The sequence below is a fragment of the Osmerus eperlanus genome, chromosome 6, assembly GCF_963692335.1.
Source record: "Osmerus eperlanus chromosome 6, fOsmEpe2.1, whole genome shotgun sequence".
Taxonomy (NCBI): Eukaryota; Metazoa; Chordata; class Actinopteri; order Osmeriformes; family Osmeridae; genus Osmerus; species Osmerus eperlanus.
In genome coordinates this window covers 15,626,631-15,645,725 of record NC_085023.1, presented here as the reverse complement: position 1 = coordinate 15,645,725, position 19,095 = coordinate 15,626,631, and the positions used below count along the sequence as shown (strand labels likewise).

The 19,095-nt window shown below is 51.3% G+C and overlaps 1 protein-coding gene across 2 annotated transcripts in view; it reads left to right on the top strand.

Moving 5' to 3' along the window:
- Nucleotides 1-19,095, top strand: part of thada (THADA armadillo repeat containing) — a 45,136-nt gene that overhangs the window by 21,654 nt on the left and 4,387 nt on the right. For both annotated transcript variants that reach the window (XM_062463856.1, XM_062463855.1), the window contains 8 exons: nucleotides 1,789-1,957; nucleotides 6,108-6,211; nucleotides 8,072-8,154; nucleotides 12,050-12,441; nucleotides 14,790-14,914; nucleotides 16,018-16,090; nucleotides 16,187-16,337; nucleotides 16,492-16,614. In XM_062463856.1, the coding sequence (XP_062319840.1) occupies nucleotides 1,789-1,957; nucleotides 6,108-6,211; nucleotides 8,072-8,154; nucleotides 12,050-12,441; nucleotides 14,790-14,914; nucleotides 16,018-16,090; nucleotides 16,187-16,337; nucleotides 16,492-16,614 (1,220 nt within the window). The remainder of the gene's footprint in view (nucleotides 1-1,788; nucleotides 1,958-6,107; nucleotides 6,212-8,071; nucleotides 8,155-12,049; nucleotides 12,442-14,789; nucleotides 14,915-16,017; nucleotides 16,091-16,186; nucleotides 16,338-16,491; nucleotides 16,615-19,095) is intronic.

Sequence of the window (19,095 nt, the reverse complement as noted above, 5' to 3'; positions counted from 1 at the left end):
TCAAACTGTCCTTCTAATGATTTATCTTCCATTTTCCAACTAAGCTTCTTGTGCACGTCTTCCCTCCCTGTCTTTTCCCTCTCTTGTCTGCCTCCCCACCCCTCCCCCTTTCCTCTACCTCCTCCCCGGAACCTGGTTCCTGAACCAAGTTATACGGGTGCACTAACTGGATAGTCCAGTGTGTATCCTGGTGCTCGGGGGTACATTCTTCACTAACAGACTCCATTATGGCTCTGAGTGGGCCCGTTTGGTTAATGCACTGCAGAGTGACTTTGCAGGAAACTGGAGTGCCAGGCCCCCCAAATGAGCCCCAGATGCCCCCCCCCCACCCCCAACCATCGTCCTGTATCCCGACCCCCCTGAGACAGCGCTGGACGCGGCCCTGTTTCTAAAATTACACCTCTCCAAACTGTCATTTCCTCTCCAAAGAGTTTTAATGGGACAAATTAGCACTGATAGTTAACATATGGGCCACAAATGGGACTGTGGGGCTGGGGGGAGGGGGAGGGGCTGAGGACAGGAGGATTGGTCATTAGAGGACAGAGGATAGGTGGTAGTGTGTTGTCGTGTGGATCATGTTCAGCAAGTAGGAATGATAACTGTTGTCTCTGTTAGTCTTTTTTTTTTTTTTTTTTTTGGTCCGACTGTCTGTCTGTCTGGAAGTTATGACACAGCAGGTGGGGGCAGCATTTGTTGACAGCTGACTGGTCCAAAACAACCTCCCCTTTGTCCACCTCTTTTTATTCCCTCTCTCTCTCTCTCTCTGTCTCTCTCTCTCTGTCTCTCTCTCTTCATCTGTCTCTCTCTCTGCCATTACCACGCGGAGTGTGGAAGGTCCCTCTGCTTGTAGAACGGCCTGGTGTGGCCTTTGATGTGGGAGCTATGGAAAATTGTCAAAGTCTACAGTGCTCAATTGTATTTTGTACTCCTGTTTCATAATCAAAGGGCTGATTGCAGCTATGGTCCAGCAGAAGTATGTCAGCCCTTGAGATATTCCGGCCGATACAAACTGAGCTGGCCTGGAGGGCTGTGGAGCATCTTCATTCTGACATTCCTTCCCATAAGTAGCCCTAATGGATGGACGTTCCTCATGTTGCTTTGGATCGTGGGAAGGGCTTTCCACAGCGAGCCGTTTGTTTAGCTCCAGCGCTCATAAACCCTCTCTGCCGTCACGGCCCCGTAAACACACCAACATGTGCCCACACACACACACAAGAGACACGCTGAGCCCCCTCACTTCACCTCAGTCCTCTTCCCCATCCTGACTATCTTCCTCCAAATCCCCCCGCCCATCCCATCTGATTTCTTCTCCTTCTGTTTCTCACCTCAACCCTCCTCCTCTTATCCTTCCATTTCCCCCACTTTCATACCCCCCCCCCCCCTTCACCCTTCTCTCTCTGCTGGCTTATGGGCAGATGAGATGTGGAAGATGTTATCTGGTAGGCCTGTGTGTGCGCGTCCGTGCCAGCCAGCATTACACTGTAAACGATGCTTATTTGAGCTTGGCTGGGGAGACAACTTCCCTGATATTTTCATAAGTATTTGAATGTGTGTACGTGTTATTTGTTTAGAATGAACAGTCTTTTGTAATTGTAAACTGATGTGTGTGTGTGTGTACTGTATAATAACTCATTATCAAGTTTAATTTTGGATTAAAATACTTAAAATAAATTAAAATACTTACTGTAAGTCGCTCTGGATAAGAGCGTCTGCTAAATGACTAAATGTAAAATGGCTTTCATACTCAGCTATCTTTGTGGGAAATGACATCTCATGTTTGTGTTTCAGGTGTGGGCGCTCGGCGGTCTACCGGACACGTCAAATGGCAGCACGGGCTCTTGTCCCCTTCGTCATGGTTACCCAGGTTCCCTCCACCATCCATACTCTCCTCGAGGACCTGCCCCTGGAGTCTGGACCTAGAACCCAGCAGAACCACATCCACGGAACCCTGCTCCAGGTGGAGAACTCTCGGAATCCAGTATCTCTCTGGATTCTTTCTCTTTATTTCACCACATCTTGCTATCCCAAAACAACCCATCGTGACAAGACCATTATCACAATGCAACATCTTGGTATGTGTTTGGTTCTGTGAACAGACGAACAAACAGTCCTGCTGTAATGTCAACAGGAGGTGATGTAGCGAATGGTGGGCTGGAACGGGAGGAGACCGGGGTCGGCGTAGAGGAACGGACAGAGGAACCGGTTGATTCTGGTCTTCCCCCCTACGTTCCTTGATGTTGCACTAAAGATTTGATGGCGGTCGGGACAGCAGGGAGGTCTGGGGAGAGGAGGAGAGGGAGGGAGAAGGCAAGGGGGGGGTGGTGGGCTCTCGAAGGCTTTCGAGAGATTTTGGAGGAGCTGATTTTTTCTTTTCCTGTCATGGCTGCCATGTGTGGAGCTTCACCAGATGTGCGTCTTTCCCTCCTGTGCGTTCCTCCGTCTCTCTGTCTCTGTAACTTGGACAAAACAAAGGATTCAGAGAAAGAGAAGGAGATGTATGAGATTCAAAGAAGGGGGAAGCAGAGATGGACAGAGATCCAGGAACGAGTCTGGTTATGTGTCTGTGTGTTGGGCCTAAAGCCTACTCCTCCGCCATTTCATTTCCTCTCTCTCGCTCTCTCTTGCTCTCTTTCTCTCTTGCTCTGGCTCTCTCTCGCTCTCCCTTTCTCTGTCACTAACTCCATCCTATTCACCTCCCAGTATTTCAGGGAGTATTTTGTCTCAACAGTCTCAACTTTCATAGTAAGATACATGCCACATACACAGGTTTTCAAATGGTTCCTTTTGAGCAAGTCTGATTGAGTCAGTGTGTGTGTGTTTGTTGGGTTGAGGAGCCACAGATGGAGTCTGATTCTTTGAAAATGCAGGGTGTCTGCCCTAAGTGGAAGCTCAGACAAGGCCGGGGGATGTTTGCTGATGCTGGGGGAGATAGGGAGGAGTGTGGGGGAACACTGTGTGAGAGGGAGCAGGGTAACCACACTGTAAACATGGTAAAGGAGATATGACGGTGGGACACACACACACACACACGTGAATCAGGACTCCCTCATACTACTGATAGAAAAGATACTACCTCGGCATGCCACGGGCTGTGTGTGTGTGTGTGTGTGTGTGTGTGTGTGTGTGTGTGTGTGTGTGTGTGTGTGTGTGTGTGTGTGTGTGTGTGTGTGTGTGTGTGTGTGTGTGTGTGTGTGTGTGAGAGAGTGGACTGCATACTGAGTGTCTGTCTATCCAGAGATGATTAGGACAGTATGTTCCGCTTTGGGGGCTGGCTAATGTATGTTAATGTGTTCTGTCCACTCTCTCTGAATGGCAGTGTCTGTGTGTAACAGGTAGCAGATGTCTGGCTCAAAGAGAAACTAGGTGTGTGAGCAGCACACACACACACACACAGCAGCATACGATCTCACACAAACACTTAATGTATCTTGGTTCTACCGCTCATGCGATCCTCTCACACACGCAAACACACACAGGCGGATGCACCATCGCTAGTAGTTCTAAGCAGCTTGTTATTCTGAACAGCGTAAGTCCCTGGATGGCACACTCCGGGACACACGGAGGTTAAAGAGACCTCTTTGATTAGAGACGAACCAAACACAGTCTGAGCCGGTACCGGCTCTGCCCGACCCAAAGTTCTGTTTACACAACGTCCTGACTGGCCTTAACGAGCGCGCCCGATGGACTAGAGCTAACAGAACCCGGCATGTGGCTTCGTTCTCGACACGCGTCAGTGACGCTGCCTGCCCATGATGCACTGCAGCTCTCTTGCTTCGCCAGGTAGCTTTGGGGGTAATACAAGGGAATTAATCCTTTGTATATTTCCACAACACAGACAAGGCCAACTCAGGAAGAGCCTGTGGAATACGTACTTTTTTTTCTTCTTCTTTTTTTTCCCCTTTTTCTCTCTCTCTCTCTCTCTCTCTCTCTCTCTCTCTCTCTCTCTCTCTCTCTCTCTCTCTCTCTCTCTCTCTCTCTCTCTCTCTCTCTCTCTCTCTCTCTCTCTCTCTCTCTCTCTCTCTCTCTCTCTCTCTCTCTCTCGGCTGGTTTCTGCTGAAACCGAAGGGTAGCTGAGGTCTACGGCAAACTCACTGAAAGATAAGGGTTAGTGACATCCACCAAATTTGAGCTAGCAGGAAATGTAGCTAGCCACCAAGTTGGACTTCTAGTTTTTCAGTTACCCTGACCCAGGTGAGGTAGCTTCGCCATGTGTAGCTCAGAGCGCCGTGGGGGCAAACGGCTTCTGGATGAACAGGGAGGAGTTGAGGAGGACCCGAGCTGTAGACAGAGGCTAATGGAAGGTCAGCAATCCTCGGAGTCCCTCTTGGGTTCACACATCTACACAGCCACAGCTGCTTCGTGTCTTCTTGGATGTTACACACACACACAAACACATGCACTCATACACACTCTGGTCATGCTGGTCGTCTGTCTGCACAAATGGAAATAACAAACCAGTCTCTGGGGTGCAGTTGAGCTGTGCAGGCCGGAAGATTGATGAAGATGTCAGTGGGTGCACACACACCACAGGCCTTGTTTTTCTCTGAGCACGTGTGACACAGTTTGTGCGAATGTGCGCGTCTGTAGCTTGCGCGTCGGCGTAGCTGTGTTGGCCGTGCGCGCAATTTGTTGATTTGTTTGTACGCGTGTTTGTGTACATGTTTTCAAGGGTGTAATGTGTAGGGTTGTGTGTGGGATGCGTGTCTAATTACGTGTGTGTGAGTAAATAGTTAGTAAATTTGTGTGTGTGAGTGCATTGTGTGTGTGTGTGTGTGTGTGTGTGTGTGTGGCGTTGCCCTGTGGTCAGTAGCCTAGTTGTGGCAGTGGGAGGGACTGCAGGGCAGGCTGATAACAGACTCCTTCACACACCACCACTATTTTTACCCGCTCTAAAAGTGAGCGACACTCGTTACGGCGCACACACAACACAGGCCGTAAACCGGCTGGGTGAAAAACAACGCGGACAAATAGGTTTGGATTGGTTTCGTATTCTCAGCACCACGTCGCCAAACCCTTTCCCTGTAAAAAGTCTTCCCAAAACGGTGGGGAGGGGGGGGGGTTGTCGTTGATGACGAGTTGAAGTCGGATCTTGGTACCCTTTTCTACTGGGAACCTTCTCCCAGGGAAGGCGAAACGCCGAAACGCCTCTCTTCGGACATCTGCCTCTGTCCTGGGACATCAGACCCCCCCCCCCCTCCCATGGTAGTCCTGTGATTCTCATCTTGAGCCTCTTCCATCCCAGCCCAGTCCTCTCCCTGACCCCCCCCACCCCCACCCCCCCCTGCTTCTCCCTCCATGTCATCTTGTTTGAAGGCAGAGCCACCGGCGTCTATAAATACTCCCCGCTTCCTCTGTGCCTGGCCGGATTAAGCCGGTTGACACTCCCAGACCCGGGACTTCCCAGTCGGAGCGACGAGGGGGGGGTTTGGCGGGGGGAAGGGAAGGGGTGGTGAGTGTACAGACTGGAGAGGGCTGTGGGTGCTGTTTGTGTGATCCAGTGGGTGTTGGCTGGGCGTGGAGGCAGGAGGCTCTGGAGGCTGGAGGAGAGAGGGAGGGTGGGGGTGGGGGGGAGGGGGGGGTAGGCCAGGGTTGGGTGGCCAGGGCTGGTGCTACGTGGTCAGGCTGCTTTCCCCCCACGTTGCCTCCGCTGCCTGAGGTAATGAATGGCTTCCTCCTGGCCTGTGGCCGAGGCCGGGCTAAACAGTATACTTACTCTGGACCAGAATACCCAGGCCATGTCTATGTGTCCTGGCCTCACAAATCCACATGAGCAGGCCTGGAATACACAGGCTGCAGACTGTAATCCACCTGCTAGGCCACATCTTTGCAGGGTAGGGTTATGTCACTCAGTTTACATAAGCTATAGTGTATCAATACACTGTGTTGTTAATGAAACCTCATACTGTTAAGAGTTTGCTACACTTTACTTTAACCATCTACTTCCTCATTCCGGTCTAACTGGACCGTTTAGGAGTGTTTACTTATCTCATTGTCAGGTCAACTGCTTTCCACTCACCGGCATTTACTCCTCCCTAATTCTAGGATATGGATGGCTGTGGGTAAACATTGACTGTGTTTGTGGTTGCTTTTGTGTTGGATGCGCGTAGGTGCTTTTCCTGCTGCGCTCCTTCCAGACGGACACACACAGGCCCCAGCCTGGGGCCTGCAACATCATGGCAGCCCTCCGGCCACGCATGTGGCTCGCCTCCAGGTGATATGGACACGCGCGCACACACACATATACACACGCATATATATATATATATACACACAAACACAAAGATAAGATTCCCCGCTACCTCGAGGGAAGAATAGCCCCTTGTCCCAGAGCCCATCCCTACTCTGGCTTGGACCGCCCCACGACCCACACTGGTATTCATTTCAAAGAGTCTGCCTGCCGCTACAGCCACTGCCCCCCCCCCCCCCCCTCTACCCCCTCAGCCCACCAGAGATGGTACAGATTACCCTGCCACCCCCCCTACCTGGTGGGGGGTCACTCTACAGGACTACTGTAGATAACACAGGGTGGGTTATGGAGAGGAGTTAGCATGCTAACAGGCTAGCCTTTCTCAGTCGGGACTGATGAGCCTTTATTAAGATGACAAGGTGGATTCTTGCTCGCTGAGGCGCGGCCCGCCTCTCGGCGTTTGATGGCTCGCCGCTGCCGAAGCAGCCATGGAGATCTAGGATAACACGGGTCACAGGGATCTTCACCACTTTGAAAACGGCCTTACCTCAAAAAACACAACTTATTCAAAGCAGCCATCGTTCGACACTGTGGAATGTGGGGTTTGGCGGTCCAGAGAGTTCCTCCTGGGTCTCGCCCTTCCAATCGTTGGTGTCACTGTGGGGTTTTCACTATCCAGAGTGAGTCAGCACTTAATGTTTCCAAAGATGGCCGCCCACTCTCTCCCCAAGGTTGATTTTGGCATTCACAGAGAGCTGAGGCCCACAGAAACACATCAGGATCCTATAGGGTGTATTGGTTGGAATGGGATCTGAGGAGTTATGTTCCTGAGGTCTTTTTTCATAGGGCTACTACTACACACATGTGCGCACACACACACACACCCTGGCTGCTACGGCCAGGTTGAGCCAAGACTCATCCCTTTACAAATCTGTTCTCACTTAAACCACACACACTCCCTTAGGGCTCTTCCCATGCTCTGTGAGTGTGTGTATGCGTGGCCTGTGTGTGTGTGTGTGTCAGTGTTATTAATATCTGAGTGATGAAAATGTGACATCAACCTCACACACTGCCCCCCTTGTTCTTGCACACACACTTGCGGGTTCTTACAATGCTGCGGTCACATGCTTGTGTGAACACACATACTGTATACACACACACACACACACACACGCTCCCCTCGCCCACACAGGGAGCAGCAATGTCTTTACACACACACACACACACGCGGGCATATACACACATGTAAATGTATATTTATGAAGTCTTCTCTTCAATGATGTCACATAGTTATGTTTACTGCTGACCTACTTACTGTAGCTGGACCTGGACACTGTGTGTGTATACTATGTTACTCTTGTCGCACCAAAAAAGGAAGACACGGTCCTCAAGAGGAAGTTTGCCAATGGAAGTTTGTCCATTGGCACTCCTTATGATTGTCCCACTAACATAGTTCACGTCGGGTGCTGTGTATCCGACACACACAGGCATTTACACGCACACACAGGCATTTATTCCCCTTTGTTATTATTGTTGGTTTCAGTGATTCACTGATGACGCACATTGCCAATTATGCAGTACATCAGTCAGTTCAGTTCAGTTCAGCCTGGGAATCTCCCGTTGATGAACAACCTACTAGTCCTGCCACAACTCCATGAACTGGTCTGGTGGGTTGACCTCCTGACCTCTGGGCCTTGACTACAGACAGGCCCTGAGCCCAGCCACGTCTAATGATAAGGCATAACTCAGGGACCGAGACAACTATAGACAATCTGTGGCTAGACAGTTTGTGTAGGAACCTGATTGTTCCGGAATAAATCTGTATTTCTGGTCTGTAACAAGTCTCTCTCTCTCTGTGTGTGTCCATCTGTGTGTTTGCCTCAGACAGAACCAGTGTGTGGTGACCCGCGGTGCTTTCCTGGACGTGTTGGGGACTCTGTGTGGCCCCGTGGCTGGACCCCTCACCGGTAAGTGGTACTGAACCGACCCAGCCTACAGAACCAGCAGAACTTGCAACAGAACATACAAAGTACATTCTATTCCTTGTCAAGGAGTTGTGAAATGGAGAGCCGTGTGAATGAAACATTGTCGTGTCAGTGTGGCAGTCTCACCCGTTGGGTCTGTCCTCATGCAGCACCCCTCTCTACAGAATGTCAGAGAGTGGCTGTCGAGGCTGATGTCTGTTGGCGAGGCTGTCCTCTGATTCCCCCCCTGTCTTTGACTGATCGTTTCACAGGAGACATGTTGTCTTCTCTGTTCTGGTCACGGTTGAGGCCGGGTGGGGAGGGGGGGGTGGGGGGGGGGTGATAAGGAGGGGTCTGATGGTGTCTCCTTCTCCTATCCGGAATGGAAGAATGTAAAACCAAAAGGCGAAGGCTCTCTTTCTCCCCACTGACAGATGGTGTGATTGTGTGCCTATGACCCAGTTAAAGGAGGAGGGGGCGAGGGGTGTGCGTGCTGGGGGGGTGGGGGGGGGGGTGGCGGCGCGGGCTGGCGTGTTTTGGCCCCCATGTGCTTCACACATGTTCCCCCAGCAGTGGAAACGTTTACGGTTTAAAAACAAGACTGCGATTCAGGGTCCTGCCGCTCGAAGCACTTGCATAACACACACACACATACTCTCTCCCGGGAGAGGAATAGCCCGACGCAGTCAGACCTTCATGATCTTTTCCTTTCTTCTTCTTCTTTCTGTCTACCTGTTTCAGCTCTTTCTCTCGCTTCCCTCTTCCCTCTTCCCTTCCAGGAAGGCAGTGTTGAGTGGAGCCGGATGATTTAGCATTTACCTCAGAGTAAGCTTCCTTCAAATATCACAAGAGAAACACCATTTGACTGGGAAGAGTGAGGGAGGCTGTTTAGAGTGCCGGGCACCGGGGTGGGGGTGGGGGAATAAGGAGGCAAATAAATCCGCCTTTTCACTTTTCCAACTGGCATCATCTACTAAGTAGGAGCTCTAGGTTTATTGGCCAGTTCCTCCAGACATTCCCAGAGCTGCTGCTCAGGTCGCTGAGGCGGCCAGCTTGAGGGCCAGGGAGGAGCTGGGTGTTGTGTGTTTTGGAGGGAGGGAGTTGGGGGGGGGGGGGTGGGGGACTGTTCTCCACATGCGTTTCTCGGCCGTGGACTGTTTGATCCATCCAGGCTCGTAAACCCCCCCAGCCCCCCCTCTCTCTCTTAGCCCCGACCCTCCCTCCCCCCCCCCCCCCCCGACCCCAGCACTTCCAGTAAAAACAGCAGCATAGCTTGGAGTTGGAGGAGCTTCGAGCCCAAGGCCAGACACCGTATGTTATCCTCTCTCTAACTCGTAAGTTAATCACACGCCTCGAACCAACCTCAAATGATCTCTCTCTCGCACGCGCGCGTGTACATGTGTGTACGGTATATTTACACATACGCTCACATTCTCTAGCACACACACACTGGAGTTGTCAGGTAATTAGATTAGAAATAATTCATTGAATAGATCCACCTATCTACCAGGGTTGAGAGGTCACCTGCAGCACACACACTGACACACGGCAGGGGTTTGTTTTTTCACAGTTTGGTTGATGATGGTTGAGGTTGATGTCAAATCCAGCTGTGTGTGGGGGGTGTGCGTCTTAGACTCACACTTTTACCATCCACTCACAGCGTCATGTCACAGCGCTAAAACACTGTATGTCCATGTCTGTGAAGCACATCTCTATCGGCAGAGGAACACACACACACGGTGATGTTGTGAGTCGACGGGGCAGTGCGTCAGTGCAGCAGGCTATCCATCACAGCGTGTTTGACCAGGCTCTGCTGTATACACACTGCAAGGACAGGGTCAGCATGGACACTGACTACAGTAGCAGGCAACTCACACACACACACATTCACTCTGGCACACTTGGTAAGATAGCAAACACAGTACCCTCCTGGAACTCTCTCTCTGACAGAATCAAGCTCTCTCTCTCTCACACACACACACACACACACACACGTACACACTCTTTTAAGAGCAAGAGAAGGAAATGGTTTGTGAGCCGGCTGGACTGGCCCGTTAGGATACATGCAAGGTTGGATTATGAAGCCTGCACTGAACAAGCTTGTTTACATTTCATCAAAATACATCATGGTGAATGGTTATTTACACTTTTTGAAGCAGCCCACTGCAAGCTTGGCCTGGTTTATTTAAACCAAATGTTGTGGTTTGGATTTGTTTAAATATTTGACCGGTGTTTTGAATAGACCCACACATATAGTGCTTACATTCTCTGTCACACAAGCGGACTTGCCAGCTCGTATCCACATGTTAAACATCCATATGGGCTGTTTTTAGGTTCGCCTGTGCCGCTAATGTTTCAAGCTCCTTAGTCATTTTTGAACATTTCTGGAGGTTTTGTCTATGCTTGTTGATACTTATTTTGGAGTTGTCTAGCTATTGCAAGAAACACAGGAAGGGGTTATGGGACATAAACAGTGAAACAGTGGTCAATGAGCTCCTGCCTTGTTTTGAGGGCGGTCATATTGTGGTCATGGTGACAGCAGACAACTGACTTTTTGACCATTCGTGGAGTCCCTACCAGGGACAGTGTGGTCATGTTCTGTACCAGAACTGTTGTACCAGAAAGACTTCTATTATTAACATGGAAACACTCACACTTCACTTACCACGCTACCGTCTTACCCAGCATTCAGTCACACTCTCACACTCAAACAGAAATAGACACCCTGACGGACAATAATAGCCTTCTGAAGAACACCTTTCATTTCCTTACCGAAACCAGGCTGTCCAGCCATGCCTCCCTCCCTCTGTCCATCCGCAGACTGGGCCGTTTTAACAAACATCATTTATTACCAGCTCTGCCCTCCACCATAATGATGCTTCTGCACCCTCCTGTCTTCTTCACCCCCCCCCCCCCTCTCGTTTTCTGGGCTGGTCTGGGTGTGTGTGCGTCTCTGGGCTAGGTTGAAAGAGAAGCTGAGAGTTGTTCTTGAGTCCGTTCCCTCTTGTGTTTAGATGAACTCCCTCCTGCTGCTCTGAGTTTTGTCCCGTTTTCATTCTGCGTGTGTCTGAGCCCAGATGAGGGTTCAGTGTCTTAGCCCAGCCCCCCTCCCCCCACATCCCCTTTACCCCCATTCCTCCCCAACTCAAGACAAACAGCCCCTCTCCCTCTGACACGCTCCCATTCTTCTCCAGTCATCCTTATCTCACCTCCCCCCCTCATCCCTTCATCATTACTGTCATTACTGTCCTCCCCACCATTACCATCATTGCCCAGCGCTCATGTGGCCCTCGGCCCCCCTTTGAGGATCGGATTCCACGGTAACCTGGCCCATCTCCACGGTAACCCGGCCCGTCTCCGGGGGAATGTGGCATTTCCCGCTCTTTTGTTGGGCCAATGTTGAGTGGCGCTGCGGGCCAGATTGAGTTGCACAGCTTTTTAAGATGTGGAGGAAGAGGAGGAGGAGTCGGAGTGCGCGTGTGTGCGTGTGCGCGTGTGTGCGTGTGTGTGTGCGTGTGTGTGTGTTCAACTAATTGAGTTGGCTGTGAAAGGAGGCCCTGTGAGAACGGGCTTGGAGGGTGTTGCTGTGGGGTGGATGGAGGCGGGCAGCAATAGAATTATATTGAGTTACCAATAACTGCCCTGGCTGCAGATTAGGGCTGCGTTTCTGAGAAACTGATTGTTTGCGTACGTGCGTGTGCAATGGCCTTGTTTGGAGCTATTGTGTGCTGGTGTGAAGGAGTTGCCCTACTGCCCAGAACCACCATTCTCAATAGAAGATTGTGAGCCTGTGGCCAGCTTTGCTTACACCAGCAAAGTTCTATCTACACTAGTGAGCATGACTGTACTAACTGAACTCCATCCACCCGTCCTCAACATCCATGTCTGTGTCCCCCAGACTCAGAGCTTCGCGAGCTTCGCGAGGAGTCCCTGGCCATCCTGCTGGCCTCCGAGCTGGTGACCTCTGACCCCGCCCCTACCCCCGCGGGCCCACTGGACCCCGGCACCACCCAGTACCTCCTCAGCCTGGCACGGCTGGCCGTCAGCGTCAGCGTGGAGGTCCCTCAGCTGTGGGGTGCCCCCCCGGGCCCCTGGGGAGGGCCCCAGCTGCTGGGGTGTCTGCTGCGGTGCCCGCACTACGAGGTCCGGGAGCTGGCGCTGGAGGGAGTCGTGAGGAGGCTGGAGGGGGAGGCCGGGGAGACGCGGGGCCTGCCGGGGCTGGACGAGGACACCGTGTCCAGCCTCACCAGCCTGGCTCTGCACGAGACACACCCCCTGTGTCTGGCCAAGGTAGGAGCAGCAGGGACACCGTGGCGGTCAGTGGGTCACGGGGAGTCACAGGCACGTGTAAATCACTTTGAAGAATAACCTCGGTCTATGTGAACAGAATCGCCTCACTCACTGATCTGGGCCAGAGGGCAACAGTAGTACGCAGTGAATGAAAACAACATTCAGCTGATGTTTGGCAACAGTGATATGATGGCCACCCGTTATGGGAGTCAGATGGCTGAGTGGTGAGGGAGTCGGGCTAGTAATCCGAAGGTTGCCAGTTCGATTCCCGGTCATGCCAACTGACGTTGTGTCCTTGGGCAAGGCACTTCACCCTACTTGCCTCGGGGGAATGTCCCTGTACTTACTGTAAGTCGCTCTGGATAAGAGCGTCTGCTAAATGACTAAATGTAAATGTTATGTCTGTAAACGCAACACCCAGGAATCCAGGAATCCTGGCTGAGACCTAGCCAGCATCTAAGCCACCAGAGTCACATGGTAGGATGAGGGAGCCTGGTGACTAGGCCTCCATCATCCCAGGGTACACTGTGCCACCATATCAACCACAATGACAAATGCTTGCAAGATGATTACACGAACAATGTCCTTACACCGCGGAGCTCGCGTGAGAGCCTAACTCACTCGTGAGGACGGAGCCAAACACAGAAAGACGGAGAAACTAGGCAGAAAGAGAGTACGCTTGTAGACTGTGGTTCTAGTCTACACGTTCCTCCAACGTTTGGTAACTTTCCACTCGTGCTCTGCCTGGTTCGGTGTTTTCTTCTTCTTCTCTTTTTTTTTTTTAAGTGAAAAGGCAGCCTATTTCCTGTTTAGCCCAGAGAATCATATTTCAGTTTCTCATAAACATAGTTCAGCCAACCATTACCAGCCTGTGCCTCAGCCTTTGCTCCTGTCATTAGGCTGGGCTTAGGCTGACAGGACTCATCGCTGCTGGGAATATGGGGTGTGTGTGTGTTTTTGTTTTTTACTCAGAACTACTTTATTGCCCAGCCGTTAATGTTTAAGCGCCGGGCTGTTAAGCCGCGCCTCCCTGCGCCAAGGACACACCATGGCCCTGTTGCCATGGTGAGCCCTCTGCTCCAGTAAAGCCTTCTGGAGGAGAGGGAAAAAAAAGATCCTAGTTTGGCAGAATTCCTGTGTGGGTTTGATCCGGTGCCCTTTACACTGGCTACCAGACCAACCTCCTATCCTGAATCCTGGTTCTCACTTCACAGGACCAACAGCCACTGCTGTGCACTGAATGAATGTGTATGTGTGCTTGGGCGAGACAGGTGTGTGTGTGTGTGTGTGTTTGTCTGTGTCCCCACGCATTTGTACATGTTATATGCACCAGTGCATTGTATTGGTGCCGTGTGTATGGCTGGCCGAGACAGTTTACGAGTGTGCATGTTTCGGTTGATGGATGTGTGTATTAGCCAGCGAGTGTGTGTGTGTGTGTGTGTGTGTGTGTGTGTGTGTGTGTGTGTGTGTGTGTGTGTGTGTGTGTGTGTGTGTGTGTGTGTGTGTGTGTGTGTGTGTGTGTGTGTGTGTGTGTGTGTGATTCAGTGCGTTGTGAGACAGGAGCTCATTAAAGCAGGTTGTAAAATCCTGCTGCAACAGAAAAAGAGAGAAAGAAAGAGTCTAGCAACCAGCTGTGGCCTTACTTCTCCTTTAATATCTGTCTGAGACAGCCAGTCACGATTAGAGAACTGCAGAGGCTGTACAAGTCATATAACCTCCTCCCTGTCCACACACACACAAACCCCCCACCCCATAAAACAGCCTTGTTTTAAAGCTCTAATAACAGGTCCATGCTTTTAAAGAAATAATAATCATTGAAAAATGCAGAAAGAATGTCAACACAGGCACTAGCGGGCCCGGATGGCTGGTTAAAGGCGTTGGGGGAGCTTAAGAAGCAAAACAACTCTTTCCTCCTATGTCCACTCACCGCTTGGTGTGACTGGCAGAAAAAAAACATGAGAGAGAGAGAGCGGGGGAGGGAAGGCAGGCAGGCAGAGGGCTAGGTTCAGAGGAGCTGCAGCACCTACTGAAATGATGTAGGGGAAGAGACGGAGGTGGAGGTGGAGAGAGTGACCAGGAGATGGGTAGGAGCAGATGAGTAGATGTCCATGGAGATAAAGGAGAGATGTTAGAGATTATAGGAAGAGATTCAGGCATTTAGAAAGAGAGAGAGAGAGAGATTGGGTGGCAGTGTTTGCCTGCAGTTCAGGTGTTGCTTGGTGGATTTCCCAGGAGATGCACACCAGGGCTGTAGAGACAGATGGACCTGTCTAACGTCCCCCCTTCTATCCTCCTTCCTGCCTCTGTGTGGCTAACCTTATCTCTCTCCCTCTCCCTCTCTCTCTCAGGTGCTCCAGGTGCTGTCAGCCCTCAGGATGACCTCTGACCTAGAGTGGAGGGACGGTATGCTGACCCTGACCCAGGGGGAAGTTCTGAAGAAAGTCCTCCTCCTGACCCAAGGCTCCGCCCACAGGTAACGTCACCATGGGAGACTACTCTTGTCCCTCCAATATCACCCAGGGGTCAGTACTGGAGGTTTAGTTGATTTTCCTGCTTAGACTTCTGGACTGGAATGGTTTGGCAGTCGATACACCCTCTCTAAAATGGCCCCTGGTACCTTAATGCTCCACTGCTAGGGCCCCTGAGTCGGGGCCCCCCAGAAGCAGCTGTGTGTTATTGGGAACACAGCCAACTGTGACCCCCCCAACAAAGCTATCCGGGTTGGCGGTTCCCAGTTGCCAAAACAGCCCGGAGCCGTCGACCCAGCTCCCCCATTAGCCTTGATGGATAGAAAGACATGAATGACACAGGAGGAGAGATGCGGCCTCGCTCTCTCCCTCGTCTTCTCTCCCTTTCTCCGCTTCTCCGCGCGTATGAAAGGGCCCACACAGGCCGGTGGCAGGCAGCCTGTCAGTGCTTTATTCAGAGCCAGGGCCGTGGATGAAGGAGATAAATGTACTTAGCCAGCCAGGGGCCCATGTTGGCGTCACCTCTTTACCCCCCCTGCACCTGGCCATAGGTGGGGAGAACCACCCGCCCCCCCGAGTGTGTGCATGCGTCGGTGAACTGCGTGTGTACTTGAGGGTGTGTACCCCGTGTACACATTTGTGTAGTTCACATTGTGTACAAAGCATGGATGTGTACCCGTCTTCCCCGACAACGCGACTGACGCACACCTTCTTTGACGACAGCCGCCAGGGTTTTTCAATAGCCGTGCGGAGCATTGGAAGAGCTTTAAGAGCGAGGATTAGATTACAAAGACTTTGCCCCCTTTAAAGAGACTTTGCCAGGCCACAATTTGGGAGAGCGGGATCTCCTTTCTCCGAGGAGAAGGTGCAGGGTTATGATTAGTTGTGTAACAGTGGGATTGGGTTGCTGTGGTGTAATGGTACGTTTGCCGAGCACACACTCCTGTGTCGTACCGGCTCCTTTGTTAGGTAATGGTGAGCAGAGACACGTCCCCCTGTTGTGGAGCATGCTGCTGCAGTGTTGAGTGATGGGTGGCGTGATGTTCCCCAGATGTTTGGTGTGTGCACAACGTTCTAAGGTGGTGTTTGTTCTGTGTTCTTGTTCCAGTGTGGAACTGCACTGCGCTGCTCTGACCCTAGCATCTCGGCTGGTGGTACAACTGAGTACCACTGATCCACAGGTAATGTGTGTGGGGGTGGGGGTGGAATGGGGGAGTCTGTGTGAATATGTTGATCATATCTATCAATAACTTCAAATGTGTGTGTGTGTGCTCCAGGGTGTGTGTGCACTGGCGTTGCAAGGTAGCTGGGGGGCGCTGGTGAGCCAGTGCTGCAGTGAGGAGCAACCTGTGGAGGTCAAGCTGATGGCCGCAGAGGTGCTGGTCAACGCCACACACCCCCTGCTGACCAGCCCGTCCTTGCCTCTGGGTGAGTCAGCACGGACGGGACAGGAATCGAACCCACAAACTCCTGAATTGCGGTGTTTGTTTTGAGCAGTGTTTTGCTAAAGTTTGTGTCTGTAATACTGCAAAATGGTGTGTGTGTGCCCGCGTGTGTGTGTGCCCGTGTGTGTGCGTAACAGGCCTGTCCCTCACAGTGTGTCTGTGGAGAGGGCTGTTCACCCTGCTGCAGGATGAGGACCAGGACGTGAGAGACACCGCTTCAGACTTCATCTCCAATGTCCCAGCACACCTGCTCAGCTCAGGTAAACACACACGCACACATGCACACAGATACGGTCACACACTCACTCACTCACTCTCTCTCTCACTCACTCTCTCACTCTCTCACTCTCTCACTCTCTCTCTCTCTCTCTCTCTCTCTCTCTCTCTCTCTCTCTCTCTCTCTCTCTCTCTCTCTCTCTCTCTCTCTCTCTCTCTCTCTCTCTCTCTCTCTCTGTGGGTTTGTGTAACAGAGCTAATATTTCAAACACACATGTTGGGCTCTGACGTCGGTTCTCGCCCAGGTCCAGGAGTGTTCCCGGAATAGAAGGGAGGGGGGGTGGGCGGGGGAGCGGGAGCGGGTGGGTTGGTGGAGGGCTAGTTCTAGTTTTGCTGTGTGTCATAGCTCAAAGACTGGATGTTTTGTATAGGATCATGAGACACCAGATCCCTGAACAAAGACACACAAACAAATACACACACACACACCATTCTCAGTTTTTTTCCACATAACCACTCACCTCCATCCAGGTTGTCGACACGTGTCCACTATTAAAGAGGGGCCACAAACAAAGCACCGCTTCCTGTCTTCAGACACTTCCTCTCTTTCCCCCCCAGCCACCTTGATGCCCAGGAGCCACCCTTATTGTGTCTGAGTCTGGCAGCAGATATCATCTCTCAGCTGTCTAACCACCAGGTCCTCCTCACACACGAGGAAATGCAGTCTGGGCCCGGGTTAGATAACATGTCAGCTGGAGATCACAGGAAACAGCCACATGGCTAAGACAGACTCTGGAGCAGGAAGGGACTCACAATCGAGATAATTACTGTGTATGTGTGTCTGACCGGGGGATCCCCTTTGTCCATCCTTACAGCACCAGTCACTGCTGGAGAGTACAGTTTAGTGTGTGAGTGTGTGTGTGTGTGTGTGTGTGTGCGTGGGCGGGTGTGACCATGGGATTTACAGTAAAAAGAGGTCAAGATTGCATTTCCTCTCTGGCTCGTCTGCTGTCCACGTGGAATCACAGTGTCACGATGTGTGGGTCGTGAACTTAGAGCAGTGTTTGTGTGATAGACTAGAGCACTGTTTGTGTGAAACTAGAGCCGTGTGTGTGTGTGTGTGTGTGCGTGCGAGTGAAACTAGAAGAGTGTGTGTCCCTCCATCCGGGCCCAGCCATCATGTCTGCGAGCAGAGATCTGTGATCAAGGTTGGGTCTGGGGGAGGGGGGGGGTGTTTACGACCTGGCACAGCAGAGTAAAGTATCGAAGGTGTCAGATTGGGGCGACGCAAAGACTGCCTGCCTTTGATATGCAGAGGTATGAGTAAAGAGAGGGGGAGAGATGTGGACACTTCATCCCAGGACAGCTTTGCCCTCCTCTTTCCCTCTTTTTTTCTCGACCCTGGGCCTGGTGTTTGGTGTAAGAGGACAGGGGGCTTGAGTCCTGTGCACTCCGAAGACCAACATAACAAACGGTTGACACATTTGAATGATTTGGTCGGTGTGTGTGTGGGGAAAAGTGGATAAAAAAACACAGTTTCTATGTATTATGAGTATGGCCGTGCCATCCTTGCAGGAGAGATATCATGTGAAAGAGAGACCAAAAGTGGAAGGGAGAGTCGGAGGGTGGGAGAGAGTGCGCATGTGTTGAAGAGAGAAAGAGAGGTGGTGTTTGTGTTATTGCATTAGGAAGCGTTGGGGCCATTCCTAGATTCACTGAACCACAGCGGAGCCATTGTCCTGGACGGGAAGAGCGAATCTCATTTGAAACCGTCAAAACGTCCCCGCTCCCTCACACACACTCACAAATCCCTCTCCTACCACCCAAACAGGGGTACTCTATACTAATTGGTTTAAGAGATGTGAACCTTCTCCACTCAGAGCTGGGACAAGACGAAGCATCGTGTAGACTTAGTAGAACAGACAAAGAGGCTGTTTCTGGGAAGCAACGTCACAACCAAAACCATGACACCTTTGGTACACATTTGGGAGAATGACTTCATAGAGATGGAGTTGCAGGGATTTCCCACACGGGAAAGTCAGATTCTATATTAAGTATTCAGTTAAACACGGCTAAATGTGTCACTACTACAATGGGTCATCATAACATCGTCAGGGACGTGTTGTGGAACATTCTCCACCATTCTCAAACCAAGAGCTGTACGATGTTTCAGTCACAATATATGTCTTTGTTATACTTGCAAGCAGAGAGACTCATTAGCCCCAATGTTGATTAAGGATTATAACGTACACAGTGTGCTGTGGAGCTACGCTGACAGGGCTTGTTTTTCTAGAGCATTTTCACTGAACCCTCAACTCTTAATGAACCGCATCACTCTGCTGGTGAGACATTTCATTCATGTCCTGCTTAATCATTGTACAGTCAAGTGGAGACTGATTGTCACTGATTACACCAATCCTGTCCTGTAACTTATAAAACCTGGTTTAGCTAACCTGGTCTAATGTAGCCCATAGACAACATCTGCCCCTCTGTAGCCAGTTAGTCAGCCAGCCATGCAGCCGTGC